The sequence below is a fragment of the Phascolarctos cinereus genome, unplaced genomic scaffold, assembly GCF_003287225.1.
Source record: "Phascolarctos cinereus isolate Bilbo 61053 unplaced genomic scaffold, phaCin_HiC Scaffold_1;HRSCAF=81, whole genome shotgun sequence".
Classification (NCBI taxonomy): Eukaryota; Metazoa; Chordata; class Mammalia; order Diprotodontia; family Phascolarctidae; genus Phascolarctos; species Phascolarctos cinereus.
Genome location: NW_027555514.1, coordinates 115,084,988 through 115,109,751, shown reverse-complemented (window position 1 = coordinate 115,109,751; position 24,764 = coordinate 115,084,988). Strand labels below are relative to the sequence as shown.

Here is a 24,764-nt window from a genome sequence, read left to right as displayed (position 1 = left end):
TGGCTATTACAAGTGACAACAGTGAAGAAAAACAAAAAAACAAAGGTTAGTCTTCAGATATTTGTAGGGAGGGAAATATCCTGCTCATTCTTATTGAGTCTTTTTTTCTGTCACACCTATACACATGGGTAACAATAGCCATAGAAGTAGCAGCAGCAGCAGATTTAGGGCTAGAAGGGACCCAGGAAGACATCTAGTACAACTCCTTCAGTTCTACAAATGAGGTGACTGAGGCCTGAAGACATCAAGTGACTTTCCAAAAGTCACACAACTAGTGGAAGACAAAGGTGGGGTTTGAACCCAGATCAACTTACTCTAAATCCAAGACTTTGATTGCTTCCATGTCAGCTGCATCTTTCACCTTAAAGAGTGAGAGAAATGTGTGTGAGAAAGCGAGAAAAAAAAAGACAGAGATAGAGACATTCAGACATCTGAGAGACAGAGATAGTGACAGAGAGAGCCTAGCCCACAGCAGTGAACCTCCACCCCTCTACTCCTAGACACCAACCCCCATACACACACAAACCTCTCTGGCAGAGTAGAAATTATATTTTAGTCACTTATAAACAAGAAGATACAAGGTGAAGGGAAGGCCCATGAATATGGATGTGCACCGAGGGAAATAACAATAATTTTGGAGTCAGAGCACCTAGGTTTGAATTCTCTTTTCTGCTATTTGTTGCCTTCTTCACCTTGAGCAAATGACTTAATCTGGCTGAGCCTCAGTTTCCTCAGCTGTAAAAGGGCAAAATGGGATTAGATCTCTAAGGTCCCTTTGAGCTCTAAATCCGTACCGAGAAGAACTGAAGAAAGACAAGCTGAAAAAACAGCGTAGAAGTGGCACTACAATCGAGGGGTCAGTCCTAGAGGGCAGGGATGTTGTGAAATACAAAGGCTAGCTCTTGGTGTTTAGGCCCCTCTTTTCCCTACCAAAACTCTATTTAGAGACAAATCCCTAAACTATGACCTAGTAAGGAGGATCTTCGCTCTCGCAAGTCATCAAGAAGTGGGAGTAGAGATCTTATTCCAAATCTGACCCTACCCTCTGGCTCTTTCAAATTCCTAAGAAAGAAATGTTGTGTGAAGCATCTCCTACCTCTCCAGCCCTGTTGTTTGGAGCGGGCTGCTGAGAGAGTAGTCTGATTCCCCTTTTCCCGGCCCCCGAGACGGCGGGGCTACCCCTGCCCCTCCCCTCTTCTCCATCCTCTTCCCTCCCCTCACTCGGTCCGTCCCTCCCCCGCGGCTGCTAGTTAAGGGGGGCCGGGCTTGGCTCGTTGCGGCTCGTGCATTCCTGAGAGCCGAGGAAAGGCAACAAAGGAGCCGGGGAGCCGGCGGGGCTAGCTTGGGGTGCAGCAGGGTGCTCAGCGGGGCAAGGCTGCAGCTTGGTCGTTGGAGGGAGGGGGCGGAGTCGGGGGTGGGGGGTTGTCTAGAATTTACAGCCCACGCACAGCTGTGTTTGCTGGGCGCGCTGGAGGCTTTTATAGTGGGAGGGGGAATGGGATCGAGGATTGGGGGCCCGGCGTACTTCAGGTGCTGAAAGAGACTTGGGGAGCAAGGCGGAGGGGTGGGGGGGCCCCCACACTGGGGCCAGGGTCGCAGCCACCCCAACCATGGGCCGCCAGTTACAAAGTTTGCAAAGTTGGGCGCGGAGGGGTCGGGGCGCGGGCGGCGTCCAGGGGGGGCCGGAGCGGGGCTCGGGGGACTCCCGGGAAGTCTGAACGGCGCCCCCGGGACATCGGGTGCTTGTGTGCGCTGCCGGGGGGTTCAGGGAGGGAGGGGGCTGTCTCTCTTTCTGCTGAGTTGGCTGGTTTGGCCATGGCCGCGGCTCGGCCCGCGCGGGGGCCGGCGCTCCAGCTACTGGGGCTGAAGCTGCTGCTGCTGTTGCTGCTGCTAGGGGGCCCGGGCCAGGGGGCGGCTCTGAGCGGGAACAGGACCGGGCCTGGCCCCTGGAACGGGAGAGCGAGTGGGGCCGAGACTGGCCCGCCCCCCCTGTTGAGCCACTGCGGCCGGGCAGCCCCTTGTGAGCCGTTGCGTTATAACGTGTGCCTGGGCTCGGCGCTGCCATACGAGGCCACCTCCACGCTGCTGGCCGGGGACTCGGGCTCCCAGGAGGAGGCGCACAGCAAGCTCGTGCTGTGGTCCGGTAAGGGCTCCTCAGTGTAGGTCGGAGGGCCATTTTGGGGGTGATGAGATCCTGGGGAAAGGGATTGTGGTGGTGGGATTGTGTGTTGTGTTTGTGTGTGTCTCTGTGTGATTGTACGAGGGAGCTTTAGTATCGAGGTCCCATTGCATGCAGGATGCAACAGATTGGGGGGGGCACAGAGGAGCCTAAAGTAACTCACTTGTGTACATTGAGTAGATGTTTTTTTAATTGAAGTGAAGAGGCAGGTTACAAGGGCTCTATGTAGATCAGGAGTACAAATGATGCTAGACGAGTTGGGAAATGGAGTCAAAACCGTAGGGAAGTTAATACCTTAAGAAGGGATTCACGTCAGTGTTGCCCCAAAGTTCTTTCCCTTAGGTGGAGTTCTCAGGGTTACAGAGATGCAGTGTGAGTGACAAGAAATAAGATCAGTAACTGAGGGATGGAGGGGAGAGGAGGAGGAAAGATAGGAGGATTGGAGGGGGCTTATTCATTTGGAAAGGGAATGGGAAGGAAAAAATTGAGATAGGAGACTAGTAAGGGATGGGAAAATGGAGAGTAAAACCCAGGAAGAGGTAGCTGAAGATTAAGTCAAAGAGACAGAAAGTTTGGAGATTTTTGATCTGGTGGTCAGTCTGATGAGTTGTGCCTTCTCCCCCTTCCCCCACTTTGGTTCAGGCTCAGGTTAGATCGGCAAGAAACTTTCATCTGAGTTTTCTCAACTGGAAAATAGGGACTGTGATATTGTCCTGAGGCTGGAAAAGCTCAAAATAAAGCCAGAAGGCTTTTGTGAGCTCTTATTCAATTCTAGGCCTCTGAATCCTTAGGTTGGAAAGGACTCTCATAGTACACCTCAATCTCAGATTTTTGAAGCTAATGGATGATTTATTTGCATTTAGGACTTGGGAGGCACTAAATGGGTCCTTCATTATCAATCAATTTTTTTTTAAAGGATCTCCTAACTCTCGGGGCGTACTCTACCTTAGTAGCTAATGATTGTGGAAGAATAATATCTTTCTAAAATTCCCCTAGAACACTGATTTGGTTTATTCCCCCGGGCCTAGGCAGGATAGCAAAAGAAGAAAAGGCCAGAAACATACACGTTATTTTCCCTAGGATCATAGATTTAAAACTGGAAGAAACCTTAGAGATCATTTAACCCAGGGGTTCTTAATCTGGGGTCAGTAGACTCAAAAGAAGTCCGTGGACAGATTTCAGGGAGTCTTTGACCTTGGATGAAGGGAAAAAAAAAGACACATCCTTAGCTTCGCTAACATCTAACTTAAACTCAGCTTTTCCCCAAGTTATTTTAGAACGTTATTCTTGAGAAGAGGTCCACAGGCTTCGCCAGAAAAGGGGTCCATGCCACATACAAAAATGGTCAAGACACACTGGTTTGGCCCAGTTCTCTCATTTTACAGATTGTGGAAAGTGAGACTCATTCAAATTAAATGAGTTACCCAGGGGTACTGCACTTGAGCCCACATCTTCCAATTCTTGATCCAGTACTGTCTACTAAAGCACACTGCTCTTTTGTAGCATACTTGATATGCCCCACAGCTCAGACACATACCCTTAGCAAGTATAGTAACTTATTACTTCTGATAGAGAAGTTTTTAAATGTAATATTATCTATGTTTATTATAGCATGCTATAGTAATATAACTGATTCTGAGGCAATGCAGCTTCACTGGAGCCAGATGGGATAGGTAGAGGGGTGAAGAGGGAACAGAGCTGGACAACAGTGATTTGGGTCCTTAGGGACCTTTGCTCTGAAAAGTCCCTGTGGGATGGAGAATATTGCAATAGACAGCTTGTTGTAGTAGAAACACTGGACAGAGAGTTGGACAAAAGAATTGGGTTCAGATCCAATCTCTGACCCTAGTAAGATAAATTTCTTTGGGCAAGTTACTTAATCTCTGAATTTCACTTTCTTCTTTATTGAAAATGGAGTCTACAGCCTTTAGTGCCTACTTCCCAGAGCTTGTTGTGAGGATCAAATGAAATAAAACAGGTGCTTTGCAAATACCTTTTAAAGCTAGACTATTTAAATGTCAGCTATTATTACTTATTAATGAAAAATGGAAGCAGGTGTGTACTAGGTGCAAAAATCATTAGCTTCATTTCTCTTAGGTCAGGGTCAAGGAAGTAGGTGCGAATGCTAAGCACCCAGTTGTTTCAGCTCACCTTGAAATTCTTTCTTCCTTGACCCACTCCCATCAGCTCAGCCCTTTCACTTTGTTGGGCTGTGGATGGTTTGTATATTATTACCCTAGGAGGTGGCTGGTAACATGGAAAGCAGAACTGGGAAAACACAGGTTGCTTGGACCCATGGGGTAGATGGATGGGAGGGTGAATGAGGTGGACTTGGACTTTGTTTGAGACCCACAGTCAGTTTCTTGAGCTGATTTGAATAGTGGTTTGATCTGTCTCAAAGTTGGGATCTTGCCCAAGAGTAGGGCGTAGTCGGTAAGGTTCACCAGACCCTGGAGATGTTTGTGTGGAGTCTTAGCCATCCCAGGAGACTGTGGATAACTTAGGCTGCTTTCCTAAATTGTAAATTCCTTGAGGACAGGAATGATCTACTCTTTACTTTTCATAAAGACTGCATGGACCATAACATTACTAATTGCAGCTAATAGAAATTAAAATAAACAAAATTAACAAAATCAATAAAAATACAAAAAAATAGATAATACTACATTTCAAAACTAAGCTAATATGCAGCCTACCAGACTTTATGCATGAATTAATGGTCCCTGTTTCTATTTGAGTTTGACACTACTGGTCTGAAGGACTGAGTACTGGCAGATGTGGTTGCTCCTTTAGATTGTAAGCTCCTTGAAGGTAGGTTTTGTTTCTATATTCCTGGAACTTAACATTGTGCCTGGAAGGTTGTTTTTATTGTTCAGTTGTACCTGACTCTTTATGACCCTGTTGACCATAACACGCCAACACTATCCATGGGGTTTTCTTGGTAAAGAAACTGGAGTAGTTTGCCATTTCCTTCTCCAGTAGATTAAGGCAGTCAGTTAAGTGACTTGCCCGGAGTCACACAGCTTATGAGTTTCTGAGGCTGGATTTGAACTCAGTTCTTCTTGACTCCGGCCTGGTGCTCTATCCACTGACCACTTAGTTGCCTCCTATGCCTGGAAAGTAGCAGGTGCTTAGTACATGCTTATTATTTAGTAGATGAAGGTAGGTGATGCTCAGCTAAAAATTTGAAAGCTTTGGGGAGCTATTTTTAATGGAAATTGATATTTATCCTATGAAATTTACCAGGTCAATTTAGACCTGGTATCTCTCTTGGATCTTCTGAATTTCTAGACCATATCTTATTGCAGCTTTTTCCCACATCTAGAGATTCCAAACTGACAGGAAAAGGATGTCTCCTAAGCTTTGTCCCTTCATGAACCAAGGCTGGCTTTCGACCAGTTCCATTTAACAGGCATTTATTAATTGCCTATTTTGTGCCAAGTCACTCTGCTAGGCATTGGGGATACAAAGACATAAATGAAAACAGTCCCTATCCTCAAGGAACTTGGTAGGAGGGCAAAGAAGGCAGGTCCAGGTACAGCCAATGAGCATGATTGATGCTGGTGCATCAGTGCCCAGCACTTCTCCATACCCTCGCCCCACACAACAATCACTCCTTTCAGTCAGTCAGTCACCAAGCATTTATTGAGTGTTTCCTATGTTCTGGGCAGTGTGCTAAGCACAAGAGGTACAAGGAAAGGCAAAACATGGTCCTTGTCCTCAAGGAGCTCACATTCTATTGGATAGGGTCCAGAGAAGAAAATGGGCAGTCCAGTGGAAAAAGCACTAGATTCAGATTCAGAGGATCTGGGTAAAATTCCCAGCTCTGTTGCCTTCTGCCTAGGTAACTTTGAGTGATTTCACCTATCTGGGCCTCAGTTCCTTGTTTGTAAAATGAGGGCCTTCCAGCCCTAAACCTATGGCCCTGTGATCTTAGAAGATGGAAGAATTACCCCCTTGCTTGTTTGGTGTTTGGAGGTAGGGAGGAGTGATTTTGATACTTAGAGGCCACTGTCGTTGAAGGGATGGAGGAAACCTTTTAGGATGTTACCTCTCAGGGAGCCTGAAATCATGGTGCCTTTGAGCTCTGCAGAGCTAATTTTGGGATCATCACAGTGTACCCTAGGTCTGTGCTCTGGAGATACCCTTGTATCTCCAGATTCCTAATGGCTGTTAGCCTATTGGGTTAGATCCCTGAATTCCCACATTGTTCTTCAGAGGTGGTAATAGGGGGCCTTTCACAAGTACTGACATATACACACACCCCATTTAATCATTTCGCCCTGGACCCCACTCTCAAGGGTATGCTATACCCCTGCTACAGCTGACTCAGGAATAGACTAATGAGGAAGTAGGGGTGGATGAGGAGGGGCTGCTTAGGGGCAGAGCAGTAGAAAATGGGCTGGGCCAGCAGGATGAGGAAAGGGCAGGGGTGATGGGGCAGGCTGGATGGAGAGTTCCAGTTGCCTGTTTCTGGCACCTTTCTTCCTGCTGACATGCACAGAGTCTCCTCTGTTTTTCTCCATCTGACTTCCTGTTTCTTCTCTCTCGGGCCACGGAGTACCTGGCTCCTCTGACCACCTCTTCCTATGCTCCCACCTCCTCTCTGTTTCACCTCAGCTTGGTAAGGGGGAATGAGGGTTCTGGGGGTTTTAGCAAGTGGAAGGGGCTTCTGAGGTCTCTTGAACTGGCAGAATGCACCATTGAGTGAAGGGGGTGGGGGGAGTCTCTTGCTGAGCTGTTTCAGGTTCCCCCATTTCCACTAATTATGGCTATGAAAGGCTTCAAGATCACTAGTATAATCTGTTATCCTTACTTGATGCCTCTGACCACATCTGGTCCACAGTATTATGATGAGAGGTGCCCTAAGACACAGTAGGGCTGTGTGGAATATTGTCTTGAATCAGAGGGGAGGGGAGGGTCTCTTCACTGCCCTGTTCGTCCTCACTGTTTCCTTCATCCCAGGCCTTCGGAATGCTCCCCGCTGCTGGGCAGTGATTCAGCCCCTGCTCTGTGCCGTCTACATGCCCAAGTGTGAGAATGATCGGGTAGAGCTGCCCAGCCGGACCCTGTGCCAGGCCACTCGGGGACCCTGTGCTATTGTTGAGCGGGAACGGGGCTGGCCCGACTTCCTGAAATGCACCCCAGACCACTTCCCAGAAGGCTGTCCAGTAAGTGGGAGTGGTGAAGACCAGGGGACTCTGAATTTGACGGGATGCTAGGTATAGGGAAGAGGTCCAGGGTGACTAGGATGAGGGACTGGGGGGGGGGGAGAGACAGGCTTCCTTGTCTTTCATGGTACAGTTATCACTTCCACATCGGATCTGTGATCTGGAAAATCTGCGTAAGATTTTTTGGCCCTCCTTTCAAACCAGAGAAGTCTGAATTATTATGGTATTAAAAGAAAATATGTTGATATTATACAATACCATACCTATATCTTACCCATTTCTGAGTTTCTAAACTTTTTCTGTGTCATCTGCTGGCCTTCATGTGTTGTCTGCAGCTTCCTCAAAACTCCCAAAAAACTCTTATTTGATTTCTTATGCCAACCTTTGATATATCGAAACCACGATGGGGAAAGTCACAATGTGGAAGGGATACCTATACTCTTATCCTATATAAGTCAACAAAGCTGTAAGCACCAAATGAAACAAATCAAATAAAATCAGCTTGGATCCCTTTACAACACATCAGACAAGTGGACATCCAGCCTTTCCTTTAGGACCTCAAGTAAGGGGGAACCCGTTATCTCTGTAGGCAGCCTATTATACGTTGGGGTGGTTCTAATGGTTAGAAGTTCTTCCCTATATGAGTCAACTACCTCTTTCCCAAAAAAAAAAATCTGGAAATAGAGGAGCCCAAGTACAGTATTAGACTATGACAGAATACATCACCTTGCGATCAGATTGCTATGTTTGAGAAGAAGACACAGGAAAACTTGAACTAAGGATAACCTGATCAGCCAGGCCATAAGTGGTGCTGGGTGGTACAGGGGTTGTATCACTTGACTATGAGTCAAAAAGTCCCAAGTTTGAATCCTGCATCAGACACTTACTAGCTTTGTAGCCCTGGGCAAATCACTTAACCTTTCTTTGCCCCAGTTTCTTCATCTGGAAAGTAGGAATAATAAAAGCACCTCAGAGGGTGGCTATGGGGATAAGATGAGAAAACATGTAAAGCATTTTGCCAACCTTAAACCTTAATATAAGTGCTAACTATTGTTATTAGTATTGGAATTATTGGAAGGGATCACTTGGCTAAGTATCTAGAATGGGAAGCCATTCTAGAGTCTAGAGACCACAGATGTAAAATAGCAGCTAGATAATGATATGTAACAATTTGATCAAGGCCTATGAAATAGATTTTAGATGAAATTACTACATGTTATTATAAATACAAATTTATACATGGTATAACAATTTTACATATAATATAGATATATACGCATTGTTTTACATATATTATATGTATGCACTATAAATGCAAATGTATGCATATATTACTGTAAATATGAATTATTCCTGACCCCCTTTTCTCCCCTTTGTATTCTCTTCTCATCTTACCCACCCTAATGATATCCCTAGAATGAGGTGCAAAACATCAAGTTCAACAGCTCCGGACAATGCGAGTCGCCCTTGGTACGCACAGATAACCCCAACAGCTGGTACGAGGATGTGGAAGGCTGTGGTATCCAGTGCCAGAACCCACTCTTCACTGAGGCCGAACACCAGGACATGCACAGCTATATCGCTGCCTTTGGCGCCGTGACTGGCCTCTGCACCTTCTTTACCCTGGTCAGCAAGGGGCAGGGGGCCAGGCGGGGAGAAGGAGAGCAGCCCCTAGGTCTTGACTATAGGAGGCCAGGGAAGTGAGGAGGCCCCCAGAGATGGAGGAGTTCAGTTCAATTCGATAAGATCTTCTATGAACAAGGCGTTGTCCTGGGCCCTGGAGATTCAAAGACAACAACACAAAAAATCAGTCCTGACCCTCGAGAAGCTTACATTCTCTTGGGGCTAGGGAGGAGCAGAGATGCAACATTAAATAAATACAAAGTATAAAAGTAAATACAAAGTAATTTCTAGTGGAGGGTGGTGAGAACACTAGCAAATGAGTGAGCAAAGGCCTGTAAGAGTGGCTTAGCCTTGAAGGGAGGTGTAGGGGTTTCCAGAAGAAGTGAGAAAGGCATGGAGTACAGCCTGGAGAAAGGCTGGGGGAGGGAGATGCCTTGAGTGTGGTGTGGGTCGAGGTGTGTGTTGTCTAGGCTTAAAGGCAGGAGAACAATGAGGATACTAGGTTTATGAGAAGCAGGAGGCTCAATAGGAGAGGGCTTGGTTAGGGAGCATTCACTTCTAAGGGAAGTACCTAGGGCAGGGATGGGGAACTTTTGGCCTTAAGGCCACATGGGGCCTTCTAGGTCCTTAAGTGTGGATGTTCGTCTGAGTCCAGTCCCCTGCCCTAGGGAATGAGTGGCAGCTGGGAGCCCATGGGGTAGGTAGACTACCTGGTTCCCCCTGAATGTGCCATTTGTCACATTCAGGCCACATTTGTTGCTGACTGGAAGAATTCGAACCGCTACCCCGCTGTCATCCTCTTCTATGTCAATGCTTGCTTCTTTGTGGGCAGCATCGGCTGGCTGGCCCAGTTCATGGATGGTGCCCGCCGGGAAATTGTCTGCAGAGCTGATGGTACCATGCGGCTAGGGGAGCCCACGTAGGTGCCTAGGGAACCTAAAGGTGGGGGGGGTAGCATGTGTCTGAGGGAGTGTCTGGGAAAACTAAATGGGAGGGAAAGGAAGTTTGGGAGAGGTTAGCATATTCCAGTCTTCTCACCAAGGAAACATCAGCTTGGAATTAGAAACCAGTGTGTACTTCAGATCCAAGCCCTTGGAACCTGTGTGTAGCTCATGTCCCCTCATTCCCATGCCTTTCCAGCCTGCATCCCCTGTCAGGTCCTCTTTGCTGTAATCAGGTCTTGCTGTGATAGAGCCACTAGGCGCTTGGCCTGCTGAGTTAGCAGGGATGTTTTAGGGATTTGGTGAGGGAAGAGAACGGTAGGATGGACTACTGTAGTGACTCCATACTTGTCCCCACAGCTCCAATGAAACCCTGTCCTGTGTCATCATCTTCGTCATCGTATACTATGCGCTAATGGCAGGCGTGGTCTGGTTTGTGGTGCTCACCTATGCTTGGCACACCTCTTTCAAGGCTCTGGGCACCACCTACCAGCCCCTTTCTGGCAAGACTTCCTACTTCCACCTGCTCACCTGGTCACTGCCGTTTGTCCTCACCGTAGCCATTCTTGCTGTGGCCCAGGTACAGGGGCCAGAGGCTAAGGGAGAGGTTGGGGTCCTGGAGGTGGGGCTTTATATGACCAACTCTTTTCTCCAACTCCCCTCCTACTTTAGGTGGATGGGGACTCGGTGAGTGGCATCTGTTTTGTGGGCTACAAGAACTACCGTTACCGAGCTGGTTTCGTGTTGGCCCCTATCGGTCTGGTGCTTATTGTTGGGGGCTATTTCCTCATTCGAGGTGAGTAGGATCAACAAATATTTATTAAACTCTACTCTGTGTAAGGTAATAAGCATTATCTGACATCTTATATAGTGCTTCAAGGCTTGCAAAGTAATTTGTTGCAGGGTGTGGTAACCCACACCAGTAATCTTTGATGTTGGGGGAGGCTGAAGCAGGTGGATCACTAGAGCTCAAGAGTTCTGAGCCACAGTAGGGTTAATGTCCATCAGGTGTCCACACTAGGTCTGGCACCAATATGGTGAGCCCTTGGGAACAGAGGACTAGCAGGATGCCTAAGAAGGGGCAAACCAGCACAGAATGGAAAAAGAGAGCAAGCCAAAATGTCCATGCTTCTCAGAATTTGGGATAGGGCCCATGATCAGACACCTCACTTACAGCCTGGGCAAGATACAGAGACCCAGTCTGAAAAACAACAGCGTTAAAAGTACTTAAAGATTCTTCTAACAATCTTATGATGCAACTCCTATATGTATTATTATCCCTATTTTATAGATGAGGAAACAGACTCAGGTTAGGTAACTTGGTCATGGTCAGATAGCCAGTAAATTTTAGGGACAAGATTCAAACCCAAGTCTCTCTCGATTTCAAATGCCACATACCTTTCTTAGCATATTGTGCTACTTGGCCAAGAAAAACCTTCTCAATTCTGCAGCCTTAACCATTAGCCATCTTGGGCTCATCCTGCTGCCCCACTGTACGTGTTTACACCACTTTCACATATGCCCTCCCCTCTTAATTTTCCACCTCATGCCTTTCATCCCCTCCCCAACAGGATGTAGACCCTATGTATATTGATCATCTCTATGTCTGCCTCCAAATATATCCTGTTTTTCCACTAAGCTCTGTTTTTGTTTTGTTCTCTTTCTGTAACTCAGCGTACACTCTGCCTCTTCACCTTCACATGTGCCTCATTGAGATCTCCATTTATTCTGTATCCTCTGACATTAACTGGACCTGTCAGCATTAGTTAAAAGTAGCTGGTCCAAGGTTGGGCCTTTCTTTCCCCTTGCATTGGCTCCTTGGCAGCACTGTTTTGACCTGTTTCTGCTGTCTTATTCCTTCCTCTGTAAAGTTTTGAGTGTCTTCAGTTTCCACTGTTCCCGAGCTCAAAGTCGGCACAAAGATAACTCCCCCTGGTTGGCTTGGTATCATACACATGGCTCCGCCATGGGATTTCCTTGGCCGATAACCTTTGAAATGCTTTTTTCCCCCTAGGAGTTATGACTCTCTTCTCTATCAAAAGCAATCACCCTGGGTTACTGAGCGAGAAAGCAGCCAGCAAGATCAATGAGACCATGCTTCGTCTGGGTGAGTGGGGCTGCTCTGTAACACCTGCCAGTCCCTCCATTCAATTCACTTCAACTTAATCAGCATTTATTTAGTAAGTGCCCAGTACATATGTGACGTTCTGCTAGAATACAAAGAGAAAATGACCAATAGCCCTTGCCCTCAAGGATCTTACATTTGGCAGCTGGGTAGTGCAGAGTATTATCACTGAGTTCAGTCATTGTAGGCAAGTCTAGCTCCCAGGGTTATTTCAGGGATCAGATGAGTAATGTGTGTATGAGGCACTTTACAAAACTTCAAGTGCCATATAAATGCTATCATTATTACATTTCATGTTGTCCCTTTATACTCCACTCTTACAAGGATGGAGGAAAAGCAATGACAGATGGGTTTCAGAGAAAGGCTCTTAGAAGTGCCAGCAGGGGCATACTGCCTGTACTGTGACTCGACCCAAGTGAACAGAGACAGAGGAGTGGGAGAATTCGGGCAAACAGGACATCCCTCAGTACATGCTATTCACCTGAAGTGGGAAGGAAGTTGGAGAAGAGAGTGGGTCACATGAGACCCTCCTTGTCCCCAGCTTCTTCCTCAGTCTCTGGCCCCTGGTTCTGGGCTACAGTAAGAGCAATGTTTCAGGGATTGCTATTCTCTATACTCCTTGCTTCCCACAGCAGGGCCCTCCATCAGTTGGTCACATTTCTCTTTACTTTCTATTCAAACAAATTAGGTTCAGTTCTACTAGAACATTTTCTAGTATTGAGTCTAGTTTGTTAACACTTGAGAACCAGCTGCCTTTAGGCTCCATGTGGGGCAAGCTTCTTTCTCCCCACTTTGCTATTCCTTGGTAGTGGGATCTAATCCACCCAGCAAGAGCATCACCAAGTTGGGGATGGAGTAATGGGGTAACACCTCTGCTCCCCCATAGGCATTTTTGGCTTTTTAGCCTTTGGCTTTGTGCTCATCACCTTCAGCTGCCATTTCTATGACTTCTTCAACCAGGCCGAGTGGGAGCGCAGCTTCCGGGACTATGTACTGTGAGTATGGGGCTGGGCCTCTGGAAAGGGAATGAGGGTGGAGCCAGGGATGCAATAGAAAGAGTACTGTGTCTGGCAGAACGGGAGGAAATTTTTGCAGCCTCTGCACTGAACAGGAGCCAGCATTGGCTAATTTTGTTCATCAGGTGGGAGCTGTTCTGTCTAATGCCTGTGCCTAACCATGTCTCCTCCTCGGGTGCCTCAAAAGTCCCTCCATGTAATCTGGTTGTTAAGGCTTCCTTCAAGGCCAGTCTCAAAGCTCCCTATTGCTTTGACTAGCTTATCTCCATGGTCTCTTCCAGCTCCAACTCCTATGAGTCTGTTTGTCCAGCAGCCCTCACATCCTCAATTTGTGGCACAGAACTGTGTTTTAGTATGGCTTTTGTGATCATTAGCAAATTACTTCATGCCTAACCTTCTCTAATTAGGCTATAAATTGGCCATAGGGACTATGTCTTCTGAGTTTTGTGAATTTCCTCCTAGCAACTAGCATCAGGTTCTGTGCGTAGCATTTAATTCGTTGTTAAACTTGGAGATGTATTTAAAGGGCCATCAGTCTGAAATATCTGCAAGAGCTTTTCCTGCATTAACCTGAGTCATATGAATGATGGATCTGAGAGCAGGTAGCATGAGTAACTTCTGAGCTAGAGGACAGTACCCTTGCCATAGGTGACATTTAACATTTTTATTAAAATAGATACCTGCGCACATTCTGATTTTTCAGACTGAATTTTTTTTTTGGCCAGTTTAAAAGATTGGGCTAAACTTTTGGCAGTGCTGGGATGCTGTGTATCTGAGAGGGTCTGCTGAGTCATGTTGTTCCCCTTCTCCCTCATCCCTCACCACACACAGGTGCCAGGCCAATGTGACTATCGGGCTACCTACCAAGAAGCCTATTACTGATTGTGAGATCAAGAATCGTCCCAGCCTTCTGGTGGAAAAGATCAATCTGTTTGCCATGTTTGGTACTGGTATTGCCATGAGCACTTGGGTCTGGACAAAGGCTACTCTACTCATCTGGAGGCGCACCTGGTGCAGGTGGGGCCAGCCCAGGACTTCTTAGAATCTCAGTCTTTCCTGTCTCATCTTCTCTCTTTTCTCAGCCTCTTTGCAGCTGTAGTCCTCAGTTGCCCCAGCTGTCATTTAATGGAATGGGCCAAGGCCAAATCTAGCTTCCTTGTGCTCACAGGTGCCTCCTGGAGACACCAGGTGCTCTTGACTACCTGATTCATTCCCAGCATAGTGATAGTCTCCCATTTTGAGTAAGAAGTTGTTTAAATTTGGAGAACCTGGATTTCTTCTCTTCCCATCTTTGTTGGTGGGAAGACCTTTTTTCTTTGGGAGTCTGTGATAGTTGAGAGAATTTAGGTCATTAGGGAGCTGTCTCATCACCCCTTGAGAACTGTAATGTTTGTGCTTAGACTATTCTCTAGGAAAAGTGTAATAGGAGAGTCAAAGTGAAATGGTAAGGAGTGGTCAATTAGTATTCTTCTTTGAAAAATATTGATGGAAATCTATTCCCCCTGTCGCAACCTCTTTTCCCAATAGGTTGACTGGGCAAAGTGATGACGAACCCAAACGGATCAAGAAAAGCAAGATGATTGCCAAGGCTTTCTCTAAACGTCGGGAATTACTACAGAATCCAGGCCAAGAGCTCAGCTTCAGCATGCATACTGTGTCCCATGATGGGCCTGTGGGTGAGGCTCAGTCTCATTCCCAGCCCTAAGAATTTTCCCTCCTAATAGAGGATAGAATGGAGATATGGGCTGAGCCTTGGCTATGGGAAATGAGACTCTCTTGCTCCTTCTCTCCTTTTCTCTCACCTTCTTTCTTCTCCTTTTCTTTCTCTTCCTGCTCCTCTTCCTCCTCCTTTATGTCTATCTTTCTCCTTTTGAGAGGGTGATTTGGCTTCTGTGCCGATCCTTTGGCTCCAGTAATTACTTTCCATACAACCTTCCTTTCCTCCATTCAGGGTCCCATTTGCTGATGTCAGATAGGGTTGGGGAGACTATTCTTTTCCATGCCAGCATGGTGTAGTGGATAAAGATCTGACCTCAGTCAGGAGAAGCTGTATTGAAGTCCTGCCTCTGACAAGTTCTAATTATGACCTCGGGCAAATCACTTAGCCTCCCAGTGCCCTTAGACAACTCTCAAAGACTCTTAAGTTGCAGAATATGTACTGCTCTGCACTGGTAGAAGGAGTTTCCTTACCCAAGGTTCTACATCAATGAAATCATAGTGCAAAACAAAACAAAACTTTCTCTGTGGAATAGAAGTATTGGCTGAAGGTGACTGGTACTGAGAAAGAAAGGGGTTCTAGATTATTAACACCATGATGATGTTCTTTAACTATCCCTTTCTTTTTTTCCACAGCGGGTTTGGCCTTTGATCTCAATGAGCCCTCAGCCGATGTCTCCTCAGCCTGGGCCCAACACGTCACCAAGATGGTGGCCCGAAGGGGAGCTATCCTGCCCCAGGATGTATCTGTCACTCCTGTAGGGACTCCAGGTATGAGGGGCAGAGATTGGGGAAGGGAGAGAAAAGGGGGTCATGGCTTACAGGAGATGCTTCAGGGCAGAGGCTCTTGACCTTTTTTGGGTCATTGGACCCCTTTGGCAGTCGGTGAAATTTACAGACCCCTTGTCAGAATTGTGTTTTTAAATGCATAAAACAAAATACACAGAATTACGGTGGAAACTAATTATATTGAAAGATAGTTATTAAAATTTTAAAGTTTGGGCAGCTAGGTGGCACACTGGATAGAGCACCGGCTCTCAAGTGAGGAGGAAGGCAGTTCAAATCCAAACTCAGACCAAGCACTTGACACTTACTAGCTGTGTGACCCTGGGCAAGTCATAACCCCAATTGCCTAAAAAGAAAAAAAAATTAAATGTTTGCAGACCCCAGGTTAAGAGCCTTTGCTCTGGAAGGGGCAGTAATAAAGCCAGGGGGAAAAACACACTAGACTAGGAATGGTGAGATCTGGGTATTAGTTTTGGTTGTTACTTTCCTTTATGACCTTGAGCTTAACTTCTCTGGACTTGGTTTCGTTCATCTGTAAAATAAGGGGGTTAAACTAGATGAATTACAAGATGCTTTCCAAAGCTAAACTTCTTGGAATTTGGTGGAACTAGAGCCTATAGCTAGTAGGATTAGGAAATTACAAGGACAGAACTGTAGATCCTAGAGCTGGGACTGCAGGTGGTCTAGGATGAGTGATGGGAGGTGGGCAGAGCTAAGGGAAGAAGTGAGTTAGCTCCATAGTACCCTACAGCATGGCTGAATAACCTCATGTTCTCTTTCTCCTAGTACCCCCAGAAGAACAAGCTAACAAGTGGCTAGTTGAGGCAGAGATCTCCCCAGAGCTGCAGAAACGCCTGGGAAGGAAGAAGAAGAGGAGGAAGAGGAAGAAAGAGGTGTGCCCTCTGGCACCACCCACAGAGCTTTGCCATCCTGTACCTGCACCTAGTGCAGTGCCCCACCTGCCTCAGCTACCCCGACAAAAGTGCCTGGTGGCAGGGGCCTGGGGAACAGGGGAAACCCATCGACATGGAGCTTGGACCCTGGTCTCCAACCCTCTCTGTCCAGAGGCAAATTCTCTCCAGGATCCATTTCTACCAATTCCACCAGGCCCTGCAGCCTGGGCTCAAGGGCGTCGGCCTTGTCTAGCCCCCATTCATTCCCGTACCAACTTAATGGAGGCTGAGTTACTGGATGCTGACTCTGATTTCTGAATCTTTGAGAGCAGGACCTAGGTTGAGGGTGGGGGTGGCTGGCAAGTGGGAAGAAGTAAACTCTGGTTCCCTGACTACATCAGGCCAGGGCCAGGAATAGGCAGCTTTTCTCCCTTCCCTTTTGCCTGCTCCCCAAGGCATCTCCTATTCCCAGAGACCCCAAAGGCCCAGTACCCTTCCAAGGGAGTTATTTATCTCTGGCCCAGGATAGCAAGACTGTGGGAAAGAGACCTGGCTAGCTGGATTTCCATGGCAGAACTGCTCTGCTTCTCAAAACTGCCCATTCCCTAGCAGATTTTTCTTCAGGGCAGAGATCAATAGCCAAAGGCCCTCATTTCTCCCTCAGCCAAGCAGGAATTGGGCTGAGGACAAACGGTGCCTGAAAGAGGGATGATAATACACAATGCCTAGTATGTTGGCAGTAGAGGTACCAAGCAGGAGAAAGGTAATGGTGCCTAGAGAGCTAAGTCTAAGAAGGAAACAGAGCCTATATAAGCACCGGTGAGGGACCCTCCAGTCTCAAACAGGCAAAACCCTACTTAGACAAGAAGGCTGAAGCTAGGAATGATAGTATTCACCCAATTTTGTGTCCTGGCCTTTTGTCTGAAATGGGGCAGGGAATTCCCTTCTTCCATTTGTAAGCATGGAATGGAGAAGAGGGTTCATGGCTCCATTCCTGTAAAAGTGTCCTTTAGCAAGGGCCTCACAGGTTCTACTGATGACCTGTAATTTAACCTTTTCTCCCCCATCTTTTTCCCCTACCCTTCTACTCCTACCAGGCGAATTCATTCTTTTCTCCTCTTTGAATCGTGTTGTCTTTTTCCCCCCTCCCTATTATATTTGTTTAGTGCTCAGAGCTATATTCTGAAGCTCTGGGTAGTCACCTCTTCACCCTTTACTTGTGGGCCCCATCTCCAGGAGAGATGTTGTTTCAGCAGTGGGGTCTCAAGCTATGGGTACGAACATTGGCTCAAGAAGGGAAGTGGTGGGTTATCCTTTATGCCTCCACGGGACTGATACGGTCTCCTCTCTTGGCCCATCCCCTGAGAAGTGGAGCCATTTTTCTGAGGGTCTATTATGGGGGAACTACTCCAAAAGGGCCCTTCCCATTGACACAACCTGAATATGGGTGTTTATCTCCCTACTGTTTTAATCTATGGTACCATTTCTTCCCCTTCCCCATCCACCCTTTTCCCAAAAGTCAGGCAGCAGAAAGCCTTTGAAGCTTGTCGGGTTCTAGGCCAAGGGCATGGGGATTTGGGGGAAGGAATATAGCCAATAAAAGATTTTGTACAAATTCTTACCTTGCTTATTTTTCTGAATACCTCTACATTGAGCTTCATATTTACCTGCCACTGAGCACCACAATATTTGAATCCGGTTGTCTATTGAGACCATTTCTTGACCTAAGTTCATGGTGTTCATGAGGCTCACTTGTCATTTACATTTCCACAAAGACAAATTTTCCCGTGGCTCCAAGTCTTGAAGCCTGGTTGATTGCCTCAAAAACATACTCTTGGTCACAAGGTTGCCTTAGCGAAAGAATGGAAGGCTCAGTGCTTCTCATTCACGTTTTGCTGAGAACAGTGCCTGGCTCGTGGTACATAATCTCAATTGATTATAAAAATCTCCTTGAAGTATACCTGTGGTTTGTAAGTAGTGCCAGCTACTGGTAGGAAAAAGTCTATATACAAGGTTCATGCCTTACTATGCCATTCCTATCTGGGAGGCTATCAGAGAACCTGGACTGAGTGCCTTCTCAGCTGCCAGTCCTCAGACATCTGGCTGATGGCACTCAGATCCCACTGAGAAAACACCCAGGGCAGAGATTGTTAACCCTTTTTTGCTTCAGGGTCCACTTTGGCAGTCTGGTGAAGCCTATGGATCCCTCTTCAGAATAATATTTTTAAATTCATAAAGCAAATACAGTCTGAGGCTGGTATATCAATTGGGTCGGAGAGCTCTAAGCTTCAGTAGGGCTAAAGCCAATCAGGTGTCCACATTAAGCCCAGCACCAACATGGTGAGTGCCTGGTATCAAGCACACTTGTCTGCCTAAGGATATAACACACGCGTGCAGCAGAATCAGAGCTTCTGAGTCAATCGATATTGACCAGTGAGTGGCTGATATGTAACCTAGGAAGACCCAGTATAAAAAACAACTGCCAAACAACAAAAACCTAAAATACATAGGATTTTAAAAGATGCCAGTTATATTAAATAGATACCAAAATATGTTTTTGAAAAATTTCAGGGGCAGCTAGGTGTTGCAGTGGATAGAGCACTGGCCCTGAAGTCAGGAGGACCTGAGTTCAAATCCGGCCTCAGACCAAACACTTGACACTAGCTGTGTGACCCTTAGGCAAGTCACTTAACCCCAATTGCCAAAAAAAGAGAAGTTCACAGACCACAGGGACAAGAACCTCTGTGCTAAGATATCCAGGCTATCTATGGTTTTCTAAAAGAAAAAAATAATACAGCTGGTATTGGGGATATTCACAAACCTAGAGTAATGGCATGCCTATGGCGGAAACTTGAAAGTATTGGTAAACTTGGAGCAGGCTGTAGAGAATGAGGAATATTGGCAAGGTTGTGAAAAAGGTTTGCAAGAATGCCACATGCTGTTACCACATCAGGGAAGGCAAGAAAGTAGGAAGGCAACCTCTTCTCCACTATGAGGTTGCCTGTAGGCAGCATATAAAAGCAGGAAAATGCGGACCTCTGGTGTTTCCAAATTGTGGCCCTTGACAGGAGGGAGAATTCTGGCAGAGCATTATGGCTGTGGAGAAGCTGTGTGCCCAATTATCTTTCCCTCTGTGGTGGGTATGGAGAAGTCTCATGCCTCAGTCTGTGCTTTAAGCTGTCTTCAGTCTTAAGCATGCTTTAGAATAAACTAAAGGGCTGGGCAACGATGACCATCACAAGATCAATGCTAGCTGCATCCTTGACAACATCCTTTACCTCCACAATCAATGTGATGCAATAGAAAAAGCATGAAATTTGGAGTCAGGAGAACTGGGCTCAAATCCTGTGTGATCTTGGGTAAATCATTTTACCTGCAGTTTCCTTGTCTATATAATGAGGGGACTTAAATAAATGACCTTTATAGTCTCTTTTAACTCTGAAGTCCTATGACCCTATTCTGAACATTTCACTTTTCTTTCCTATGTCAGAGGGTTGGGGGACCCTGCTATAAGGGTTAGCAGCCAGTGTCTATTTGCCTAGACCAGTTTTTTATGGGGAAAATAAACCCTGCAGCCATACTAATCTAGTCAGCTTTGTTCTGTCCTGTATCTCAGCGGCCCTCCCAGCTTTCCTAATAGTGATGTGGAGAGACCATTGAATGTCTTCCTCTCCTTGCCCTCTCATTTTAGGATCTCATCTCCTACTTTACTGAGAAAATAGAGGCCATCTCTCATGAGGTCCCCCTTCTCTTCTACTCCCCATCTCAGTCTCTCTCCTCATCATCCCCTTTTCTCTCCTCTTCTGCTCCAATCTTTGATGATGAGGTGTCACTTTTCCTTCCTAAGGTCATCTCTTCTACTTGAGTCCATATTGCCATGCTTTCTCAGCTCCTCCAAAAGTGCATCCCTTGGAGCATTTCCTCTCTTTCATCTTTCTTAGTTCCTTTCCTGAGGCCCATATGAATGTGCAGGCCACCCTCCATCCTTAAAAAACCTTCATTTGCCTCCTTAAGCTATGGCCCTTTATCTCTCTTCTCTCTCACTATCAAAATTCTCAAAAAAGCCCTTTATACGTCTTACTTCCACTTCTTCACCTCCTACTCATTTCACAAACTCTTGCAATCCTCCTTCCAACTTTCACACTTCACCGGACCTACTCTCTCCCAGGTTATCTACAATTAATTCACTGGTACATTCAGTGGCTCCTTCTTGCTCCTCACTGAATTTGACAGAAGGCTTTTTATGACAGTAGTCTTTTTTAAAAATAAATTTTATTGGTAGATTTTGGTTTTTATGTCAACAGAATTTTCCCCTGCCCTCCCACAGGGTCATCCCATATAACAAACAGTATTTTTTAAAGAAAAAGAAGAGAAAAAAAAATCACCAAAACTATTCAATACATTGAAAAAGTCTGAAAATATATGTAGTACACCAAACCTGTGGACCTCCTTCCTCCACGAAGGAGTGGGCTGGAAGTGTCTTTTTATGTCCTTTCTGTGGGGCTATGCTTGCTTTTCTAAATTCACTTTTGATTGTTTGAAGTTGTTATTTCTGTTTACTTTATTATAATTGTTATGCATATGTTCTTGGCTCTACTGACTTCACTCAGCATCAATTCATGCAAACTTATGCTTCTGTCTATTTAGCATATTAATTGTTTCTTCCATTACATTCATACACCACAATCTGTTTGGGCAGCCAGTTTGGCAAAGTGGATAGAGTGCTGGGCCTGGAGTCAGAAAGACTCATCTTCCTGCATTCAAATCTGGCCTGACACTCTTACTGTCTGACCCTGGGCAAATCACTTAACCCTATTTGCCTCAGTTTCCACATCTGTAAAATGAGCTGGAGAAGTAAATGGCAAATCACTCTGGTGTCCTTGCCAAGAAAACCCCAAACAGGCGTAGTGGATAGAGCACTAGCCTTGGAGTTAGGAGGACCTGAGTTCAAATCTGGCCCCACATAATATTCACTAGCTGTGTGACTCTGGGCAAGTCACTTAACCCCAATTGCCTCACCAAAAAAAAAAATAATAATAATAAAACCAACCTCAAATGGTGTTACAAAGAGTTGGACACAACTGAAAAATGATCGAATGACAAACCACAGTTTGTTTAGCCATTCCCCAATCAATGGACATCACTTTGTGTCCAATTCTTTGCTACCACAAAAAGTGTTGCTATAAACATTTTAGTGTATATGGGAACTTTTTTCTTATTGGTAGACTTCTTGGGGTATAAGCATTATAGTAGAATCTCTAGGTCAAGGCATGTGGACATTTTAGTCACTATTCTTGGGTGCAATTCCAAATTGCTTTCTAAAATGGCTATACCGATTTACAGCTCTACCAACAATGTACTAATGCATCTAACTTTCCACAATCACACCAACATTTATAATTCTCATCTTTTATCTTTGCCAATTTGTTGGGTGTGAGGTGAAACTTCTGAGTTTTTATTTGCATTTCTTTTATTATTGACAGTAGATTTTTTTTTAAATGAAACTCAACTCCTCCCCAACCTACCTGCTGTATGCTCGCTCCTCCTTGGCTTCAGTGACACTATTCTTTCTTGGCTTCTCCTCCTACCTTTCTGATCTCTTCTCAGTCTCCTGGCTCCAAGCAGAGTCTTTTTGTCTTTTCTTTCTACATTCTCTCTTCTGGTGATTTTATCACCTTCCAGGGGTTTAATTATCAGATCTATTTAGATGACTCCAAAATCTATATATCGAGGATTAATCTCTCCCCTCATTACTGTCCATTGAACATCTACAACTGGATTTCCAACAGGCATCTCAAATTCGACATTTCCAAAAGACAACTGAATTCATTTTCACCCAAACCCATCTTTATTCTCTTTTTCTGTTGAAGTCACTACCATCCTGGAGTCACTGAAGTTCACAATCTAGGAATTATCCATGACTCCATCCTTTCCCCCATAGTCCCTCCTCCACTCCCATATCCAATCAGTTGTGGATAGAGTGCTGAATTTGGAGTCAGGAAAACCTAAGTTCAAATTCTGATCTTATTAGCTTTGCAACCACAGGCAAGTCATTTAACCTCTCTGTGCCTCAGTTTTCTCATCTGTAAAATGGGGATAATACCCATAGTACTTACATCAAAGGGTTGCTGTGAGGCTCATACTATGTATATAAAATGTATATAAACAAATTAATAAATGATAAATAAATATAAATAAAAATGTATATTAAAAGTTATTCAAACTTTAAAGTGTTATGCAAATATCAGTTGTTGTTGATTCTTTCTCAGCATCTCTTGAATCTGTTCCCTTCTCTTCAGTTCTACCTTTACTTAGGCCTTTACCACCTCTTATTGCAGTAGCCTTCTAGTTGCTCTCTGCCTGCTGCCAATCTCTCTCCTTTCCGATTCATCCTCCACACTGCTGCCAAATTGATGTTCCTAACACAGAAATCTGACCAGATCATATCCCTACTGAAAAAATCTTCAGAGGATCCCTACTATCTCTAGGACAAAATATACAATCCTGAGCCTGGCATTTAAAGCCTTCCACAATAGGGCTCCCACCTGCCTCTCTGGTCTTATTCCATGTTATTGCCTTTCATACTCTGTCAGTCAAATTGTCTTACTTGCTCTTCTTTATACATAACATTCCATCTCATGCCTCAGTGCCTTTGGCCCCAAGGTCTGAAACACACTCTTTCTGCATCTCTGGCTTTTGAACCCCTAGCTTTCTTGAAGACATAGCTCAGGTGTCAACTACATGGTACATGGGGCTTTTCCTGATCCTTCCAACTGTTAGTCCTTCTTCCGTCTTGAAATTGTTTTGCATTCATTTCTTAGTATTTATGTCAAATTGATGGAGTAGATGGAGGTAAGCTCCTTGAGGGCAGGGACTTTTTTGTTTTTGTCTTTACTTCTCCCAGCACCTAGCAAATAAAATAATGTATGTCAAATTTTAAAGCACTATGTAGATGTCAGTTTTTATTATGATAAGACATTCAATGGAGATTTGTAAAACTGAACTGAGTCCCAGTTCATTCATTTACTAGCCCTATTGATGAGGTCTAGAGGTTTAGGGGTGCTGGGACCTCGAGATCACAACACACAGGTCCTGTCCAAAAGAATTCGACCCAAGCCTTCTTTCAGCCAAAGACAAGGTTTGTTAAAGATCTGCCACATTAGCCGGACTCTTAAGGAATCTGAGCATCTATGAGCTATTGGTTAGGTTGTAAAAATCTGAGCAGTGGCTAGATTATAAGAATCTGAGCATCTTAATGGAGACAAGATGGACCTTACATACAGAAAGACTATGGGAGGGATCTAGGAGTGGCCAAGTAGTCTATGAGGTAATAGAACTCCAAGGACCTGGGCCACCAAGGAAGAATGGAGCCTAGATAGGATTAAGGGTGGGAAGTGGCCTGGGGCCATAGGGAGGTAAGACAATGGAGGGCTAGCCTAGGTCTAGGGTATTGTGGGCATAGCCACAATGAAAGTTCAATTGATGGAATTATGGCCTCAGGGGAACACCAGAGACCTCCTTGATCCAGTGGGAGAATTCAAGGAGAATCCCTTAGACAAATGGGACCCAAATTCTTTCTGGGGTAAAGGGCAAAGGTCTGGGCTTGGGCCCATCACTATGAGGTTGGGCAGGTCACTTAACTTTTCTGGTCCTCTCTTTTTCTCACCTATAAAATGAAGAAGTCACATTAAATGACCTTCAAGGTCCCTTCCAAATCTGAATCCTTTAGACACTGCTTTGTAAATATTGGAATGCTATGTAATTGTGAGATGGTGGTCATCACCGTTATTGTCCTCGGCCCGCCTTTCCAAATCTTGTCATTCCTTCTTTTTATTAGCCTCACTCTAAGAGCAGTGAGATAGAGGAAAAACTGGAGAATCCTTGCTTTTAAAAGGCCAGACTGCAGCCACCAGAGGGTGCAGTGGACCTACCTTTTCCTTTTTTTTTTCTTTGTCTGAATGCTTTTATTTTATTTTTCTTAATTACATGTAAAAACAATTTTTAATATTCTTTTTGTAAGTTTTGAGTTAAAAAAAACTTCTTTAAAGTTTTGAGTTCCAAATTTCCTCCCTCCCTCCCTTCCCCTTTCCTTAAGAAGGTATACACTTTGATTTGCACGTGTGTAACCTATATCAGATGGGAGGGGAGGGAGAAGGGAGGGAGAGACAGAATTTAGAAGTCAAAAGTAAAAACTGTTTTTACACGTATTTGAGGAAAAATAAAATGTTAGGGGAAGCTAGGTGGCACAGTGGATAGTGCACTGGTCCTGAAATCAGGAGGACCTGAGTTCAAATCTGGCCTCAGACCTAACACT

The 24,764-nt window shown here is 45.3% G+C and overlaps 1 protein-coding gene across 1 annotated transcript; it reads left to right on the top strand.

Moving 5' to 3' along the window:
* Positions 1–1,711: 1,711 nt before the first annotated feature.
* SMO (smoothened, frizzled class receptor) lies at positions 1,712–18,065 on the top strand. The gene is made up of 12 exons (XM_021002350.2): positions 1,712–2,143; positions 7,145–7,350; positions 8,767–8,976; positions 9,720–9,892; positions 10,275–10,494; positions 10,587–10,710; positions 11,929–12,021; positions 12,926–13,034; positions 13,887–14,072; positions 14,583–14,731; positions 15,408–15,542; positions 16,344–18,065. The coding sequence occupies exons 1-12, from the start codon at positions 1,816–1,818 to the stop codon at positions 16,766–16,768; spliced, it is 2,358 nt and encodes a 785-aa protein (XP_020858009.1). The 5' UTR covers positions 1,712–1,815; the 3' UTR covers positions 16,769–18,065.
* The last annotated feature ends 6,699 nt before the right edge of the window (positions 18,066–24,764 follow it).